Source organism: Gymnodraco acuticeps, unplaced genomic scaffold (genome assembly GCF_902827175.1).
Source record: "Gymnodraco acuticeps unplaced genomic scaffold, fGymAcu1.1, whole genome shotgun sequence".
NCBI classification, from domain to species: domain Eukaryota; kingdom Metazoa; phylum Chordata; class Actinopteri; order Perciformes; family Bathydraconidae; genus Gymnodraco; species Gymnodraco acuticeps.
The window spans coordinates 1,024-8,360 of record NW_022991639.1 but is presented as its reverse complement, the minus strand read 5'-3'; the positions used below and the strand labels follow the sequence as shown (position 1 = coordinate 8,360).

General features: G+C 42.5%; 1 protein-coding gene across 1 annotated transcript; it reads right to left on the bottom strand.

Moving 5' to 3' along the window:
• Window positions 1–1,688: 1,688 nt before the first annotated feature.
• On the bottom strand, window positions 1,689–2,390 carry LOC117534274 (110 kDa antigen-like; the record flags this gene model as incomplete). Its single annotated transcript, XM_034198467.1, has 1 exon — window positions 1,689–2,390. A coding segment is annotated over one exon (702 nt), but the record flags the coding sequence as incomplete, so codon positions are not given.
• Window positions 2,391–7,337: the final 4,947 nt, after the last annotated feature.

Sequence of the window (7,337 nt, the reverse complement as noted above, 5' to 3'; positions counted from 1 at the left end):
ATAAGTAGATTACAAGCAGTTGCAATAGGTTAGAATCTGTGTAAAAGATAACGCTTCTGCTACTGACTTAAACATAGACAATTCAGGAAGAAACTACTATAAAATATCCCCTTATTTCCCAATAGTTGATAGTATGGCAGGGGTACGGGTCATGTGATATAACGGGTTAATGGGATGAGATTGAACCAATGGGCTGCCTGGAAATTGATCCATGTGTCTGTGGATGATAGTATGGCTGAGTCTGGGTCTACCTGAGAGTAACCTGGTGTTAGCACTCTCAGTATGTGAACAGGTGAGTCAGCGCTCAGTGATGCACAGTTTCCACGAGGGGGGGCGTTCCAAACCAGAGGAGTGTGACTGTGACTAACAGAGGCGTCATTAAGCTGTTGTTGTTTACAGTCTGCAGAATGAAGGAGGGACCATATTTAGAATATCATATGTACAAGAACAGAATATGAAATTAAATAATCTACATTAAGACAAAATTAAATATGGTGTGAGTCAGGTGTCATTAGGTGTGTTGGTTTTGAATGCTTTCTATCCCGAGATCCTTAAACCGAGCCTTATCGTTGCACTTTTAGCTGCAACCAGTATTTTATCGCTTTTATGAATTGCATTTTTTTGTTTGTTGTATTTTTAATTATTATGTGTTAAATGCCTATATGTGAAGCACTTTGAATTGCCTCTGTGTCTAAAATGTGCTTTACAAATAAACTAACCTTGACCGTTGGTTTTCCACCGTCTGAAGGTAGAGTCAGTGATTACGTTTCTTTGGGGGAAAAAGTGACTGTTTCTCCCTGGAGGGCGGGCTGTTTGTCGCCCTCTGATTAAATCAGGTTTCACACAATGACTCGGCCGCAGGGTGTGGCGTTCAGACGCTTAGAGAGGAGCGATGAGGGGAATTAAACCGGGAGACGGACGGCAGACGGCTGACCGCGGCTGTCAGCAGCAAATCACTCTGAGAGGATAAATGAGAGCTTCAGTCTCTGTAGAGCATTAGAGTCAGTGAGAGGCGTTTAATGAGCTCTGCAAATCAGCCATTTGTTATGTTTGGTAAGTGAGTGGTGTCTACTTTTTACAAGCTCTAAAGTCCTGACAGCAGCAGAGATAAACCACATCTGAAAAGATGTATGATTCTGGAGGAGAAAGATCATTTCTTGATTTTGAGATTCTGCGTTCTGACTTTAATCTAAGAACTTTATTTCAGAAGGAAAAAAAAGGTTATTTTACAGAAAATAAATCCAATTTTTTTTTTTCAAGATTAGGATTTAAACCAACATTCTGAGATAAAAAATAAATACACTGAAATTTATGCAGAAAATAAATGTTTTTCAGAAACAAATAATAGTCAGGATGGGTCATGACCGAAAGAACGAGATCACGGATACAAGCGGCCGAGATGGGTTTTCTCCGCAGGGTGGCTGGTGTCTCCCTTAGGGATAAGATGAGAAGTTCAGTCATCCGGGAGGGACTCGGAGTTGAGCCGCTCCTCCTTCGCGTCGAAAGGAGCCAGTTGAGGTGGTTCGGGCACCTAGTTAGGATGCCACCTGGCCTGGGAGCGCCTTGGGATTCCCCAGTCAGAGCTGGTTGATGTGGGGAAAGGAACGTTTGGGGCTCTCTTCTGGAACTGATACCTCCGAGACCCGACCACGGATAAGGGGAGAATAGGGATGGAGGTACTCACCTTATTATCTGCTGTTCTTATTTTCCAAGATGTTACAGTGAGTTAAGGTCTCTTCGGTCTCTTCGGTCTCGTCGGTCTCTTCGGTCTCTTCGGTCTCGTCGACCTCTTCGGTCTCGTCGACCTCTTCGGTCTCTTCGGTCTCGTCGACCTCTTCGGTCTCGTCGACCTCTTCGGTCTCTTCGGTCTCTTCGGTCTCTTCGGTCTCGTCGGTCTCTTCGGTCTCTTCGGTCTCGTCGACCTCTTCGGTCTCGTCGACCTCTTCGGTCTCTTCGGTCTCTTCGGTCTCTTCGGTCTCTTCGGTCTCGTCGACCTCTTCGGTCTCGTCGGTCTCTTCGGTCTCTTCGGTCTCGTCGATCTCTTCGGTCTCGTCGGTCTCTTCGGTCTCTTCGGTCTCGTCGACCTCTTCGGTCTCTTCGGTCTCTTCGGTCTCTTCGGTCTCGTCGATCTCTTCGGTCTCTTTGGTCTCGTCGGTCTCGTCGATCTCTTTGGTCTCGTCGGTCTCGTCGATCTCTTCGGTCTCGTCGGTCTCTTCGGTCTCGTCGGGCTCGTCGGTCTCGTCGATCTCTTCGGTCTCTTCGGTCTCTTCGGTCTCGTCGGTCTCGTCGGTCTCGTCGGTCTCTTCGGTCTCTTCGGTCTCGTCGGTCTCGTCGGTCTCTTCGGTCTCTTCGGTCTCGTCGGTCTCGTCGGTCTCTTCGGTCTCTTCGGTCTGAAATGTGAGGAGAGGATTGGCACCAAATCTTCTCTTAGGTGAAATGTTGAGGCCTTCATTATTAAACAGCTCTTCAAGGTTGAGATATAAACTCCCAGTTTTGTTAAGCTAAAAAAACAAGTTTTTACGTTTGTGTTTAAGCTGACGAAACTACGTGGTTATGTTTAGGTAAAGGTCACGTTTGTTGGATGGACTTTGATACGAAATATAAAGCGTGATATGGGGAAAACAGATTTTAATGCTAACATGTCTTTAATTTACTAAGATAACCATAAAGCCTGAAACTATATTTCCCTGTTCCTCTGCTAAACTCATGCAAATGAATGGAAGTTCCCAAAATAATGTGGTAGTCCTAAATCAGAGTCCTCATATTTGTGTTTTCTTTCACTCAGATCATCAGAATTATGTTCTTTTCTCTCCCCTTTTGACTCTTATGAGTACTTGTATTGTGTTTATTTGTATATATATATATATATATATTAATGCTGTCAAAATTATCGCGTTAACGGCGGTAATTAATTTTTTGAATTAATTGCGTTAAAAATATTTAAGGCATTTAACACATGTGCAGAATGGCCCGCCCCATACATCCCGCCAGGGTATGGCTGGGCTACACCCATACCAAGAAATGGCTTAGCCCCACCATGAAAAATGATGTTAAAGGAAGCAAAATAAAGTCCGCCAACTCGCGCGGAGTAAATTGCACAGACAGTCAGATTGATTTCAGTAGCCACTTGTCTGGAAATACCGAAGACCAGAAACGGTTTTGAAAACGTTTTTCACGTAGTGATCGGCTTCTCAATAGAACATCTTTGATAATGTCTTCTAGCCAATCAGAATCAAGATAACGGCGTGGTGTTGTTGCAGGAAGTCCCGACGGAGAATACTTTTGCTGTAGTACAGGGGTGCACATAACTGGTACACAGGTTATATGCGTAATCTGAAATGCGTACCGTCACTTGTGTCACAAAGCGCATTTGCGTACCGACGTACTTGTGAAGCTTTTCCAGAAGGCGGTTAGATCACCGGACGACAGAGTCGGTCTCCGTGTGCACAGACAGGGCTGCTGTTAACGTCGGTCTGTTCAACGGTATTGTGCCAAAACTACGCCACCCGGCTGCGGAGGGAGACTCCCCCCCTTCACTGGAGAACTGCGCTAAAACAGCTGATCACAACGTTCACACTCTGTGGTCACGAAGTACTCCACTAGCCCCCCCCCCCCCCGACTTTCCTGAAGTACTTCCCCGTTGATAGAAATCAACACGTAATGAAATAAGACCCCACGGTTTGATGATTGATAGGTGTGTGGGCTGTCTTTCATTTTGACACACAGAACATTTTTATAATAAACATACATACTGTATGTTAAATGGATATATCCGCCTTCTTTCATTTATCTTTCCATTCCCACAACAATATGCATAAAGAAATGGCATATTTTGGAAATAGTTCGAATGGTGATTAATCATGATTAATTAATTTTTAAGCTGTGATTAATCTGATTAAAAATTGTAATCGTTTGACAGCCCTAATATATATATATGTATACACTGAACAAAAATATAAATGCAACACTTTTGATTTTGCTCGCATTTTTCATGAGATGAACTCAAAGATCTAAAACATTTTCTATAAACACAAAATAACCATTTCTCTCAAATATTGTTCACAAATCTGAAAAAGTCTGTGATAGTGAGCACTTCTCCTTTGCCGAGATAATCCATCCCACCTCACAGGTGTGGCATATCAAGATGCTGATTAGACAGCATGATTATTGCACAGGTGTGCCTTAGGCTGGCCACAATAAAAGGCCACTCTGAAACGTGCAGTTTTGCTTTATTGGGGGGGTCTGGGGGGGTCCGAAAACCAGTCAGTATCTGGTGTGAGGGGTAGGGGTAGGGGTAGGGTTAGGGGTAGGGTAATGTTGTGAATCGAGTGGCCTGTGTTCGTCGTCCATTACATACGCCTGCCCATACCATAACCCCACCACCACCATGGGCCACTCGATTCACAACATTACCCTAACCCTACCCCTACCCCTACCCCCTCACACCAGATACTGACTGGTTTTCGGACCCCCCCCCCAGACCCCCCCAATAAAGCAAAACTGCACATTTCAGAGTGGCCTTTTATTGTGGCCAGCCTAAGGCACACCTGTGCAATAATCATGCTGTCTAATCAGCATCTTGATATGCCACACCTGTGAGGTGGGATGGATTATCTCGGCAAAGGAGAAGTGCTCACTATCACAGATGTTTTCAGATTTTTGAACAATATTTGAGAGAAATGGTTATTTTGTGTTTATAGAAAATGTTTTAGATCTTTGAGTTCATCTCATAAAAAATGGGAGCAAAAACAAAAGTGTTGCGTTTATATTTTTGTTCGGTGTAGTTATGGGTATTTTGTACTGAAGTACACTTCAAAGCCCACACTTCTTTACTTTTACTTGAGTAAAGAAGTTTGGTCAGTACTTCTACTTTCACCAGAGTACTTTTAAACACGAGTATCTGTACTTCTACTTGAGTAAAGGATGTGTACTCTTGTCTTCTCCGGCTGTTTATTTCAGCTTCTTCTCTGCTCGTTAGACGGAGAGTTTATAATAAAATGGGAGATGTTGACAGAACGTGGAGTCTATATTTATCCAGACATCCCAACATCTGGAGGTTACAGTAGGTGCTTCTGTGCTTCTGTGCGACTTGTTAGCTCCTTTTCTTGTTGAGGTCTGGATCTAGTTTCTGCACCACGCAGTAAAAGAGTCTGAAGGAGGCAGACAGCGTCGGCGTTTTAAAACAGAAACACAGCGAGCGTTATTGAGGATCCAGAGATAATAACGTGCTGTTAGTCACACGCTGAGGTTCAACACAGAGAAAGTACCTCTGAGATTCAAATGAAATAACATTTATAATAACTATCTTAATGCAGCCACAGCCATGGTTGGAAAATACCACGATATGTTAACCTTTGAAAGAGAAACAAGTGTGTTTTCACTTTGCTTTAGTGCATAAAAATACTAAAAAAGCCAACAAATATTGCGAATATCAAGAAACAAAAAAAATCCAGAAAAATTCAACAACAAAAAAAGACAATAAGAAACAATAAGAGGAATTATTACAAATAAATTATAGAAAATATGTCCATGGAAAATGAATAAAGTTAAATGACTTCACTATATAATACAAATGTGTTATTATATATATATATTTAAATACTATAAAGACATGTACAAGAAAAACAGGAGTTAAATTGTACAAACGTACAATACAAATATTAAGAAAATTAAACAAAACATGAAGACAAATACTAGAAAATAATATGTGCATTTAAAATATATAGGATTGAAATATCGTCTAAGTAAGGAAATAACATAATGAAATGAAACCAAATGAAACCAAACTTCCTGTAGACATTGTGGTTCAATGTCAGCACCTGAAACCCCTCGAACACCTCCAGGTTTATCCTCTAATCTGACAAGTCTTGGGAAGATACCAAAAAAAGGAACCGTAAAACCACAAAGAGAACTGACCCAAAAAGACCAGGATGACACAAACCAATACAAAAGAGACACGGACCCTCTTTTGGTTGAGTCCAACATAATGCAAGGTAACACAGGGGGTGTTCTTGATATACAATCGGTCATACCGTGGGTAACCACATCACTCCTGTTCTTCAGCAACTTCACTGGCTCCCGTCAAATCCCATTTGGTTTTTAAGATTCTGCTCCTCGCCTTTAAGGCCATCCATAACCTCACTCCTCTGTACCTCTCCGACCTCCTGCACATCAACACGCCCATCCGCACACTCAGGTCTTCTGCTTCCCTCAGCCTCACTGCACCCCCCTCCCGTCTAACCACCATGGGGTCTAGAGCCTTCAGCCGCTCTGCACCCCGCCTCTGGAACTCCCTCCCACCTGACATCCGCAACACTGACTCTCTCCCCATTTTCAAATCACGCCTCAAAACATATCTCTTCACACTCGCATATCCACCCTGATCATTATCCATCACACATCCTCTGTTTTATTGATTTGATCTGTTGCATTGTCTTGTTTATGTTTCTTATGCTGGTGTTAGGTATTGTGTATCTTGTTTTTTATGTGTTTGTACGCCGACCTTGAGAGCCTTGAAAGGCGCCTATATAAAATAAATGAATTATTATTATTATTATTAAAGTCTTCAGTAAGGAAATAACAGGAAGCGAGGACGATGGGGGACAAAATGAAACTTCCTGTAGACGTTGTGGTTGACGGTCAGCACCTGAAACCCCTCGAACACCTCTAGGTGTAATCTGCCAAGTTTCTGACAACACGTTGTCAAGGGAAATCTCAATGAGACGACAAATACCCCCCAAAAAGAACTCTTAAGAGAGAAGAGACCCAAAGACACAACAAAGAGTCACACAAACGGACCCAACAAAACCAGGAGGACACATACCAATAAAAAAGAGACACTAAATGGTAAAAGGAGGATCTCTTACTCCTACTTTTGGTTAAATCCAACATAATTCATGGTAACGTAGGGGCTGTTATTGATATACAAACTGTCATACTGGGTAAAGTCTTCAGTGCAAATGTTTCTGACACATCCTCCCTGTAAGACTCACAGAAACAGAAGCCATTTCCTGTCTGCTTCCTCCGTCATCCATCAAATTAACGCTGAAAAACAGCCCAGAAATACGGATTAAAGTCCACGCTGTGAGGCTGGAGGTCTTTATGGAGATCTCCTCTGAAGTGGTCGCCTCCACTGCTGCTGGATCTTATTTAAATATATAAAAAAAAATCTATAAACGTGCTCAATGAAAAGTGGAGATGAGAGTCACTTTGAACATTTGACTCTTCGTTATCAACGGAGAAGAGACTGTTATCTCTCAAATGAACAATAAAACGACCTCCGAAATGATCATTAAACTCCCTTGTGAAGGAGATGTTCACTAACGCTGTGAATCTGC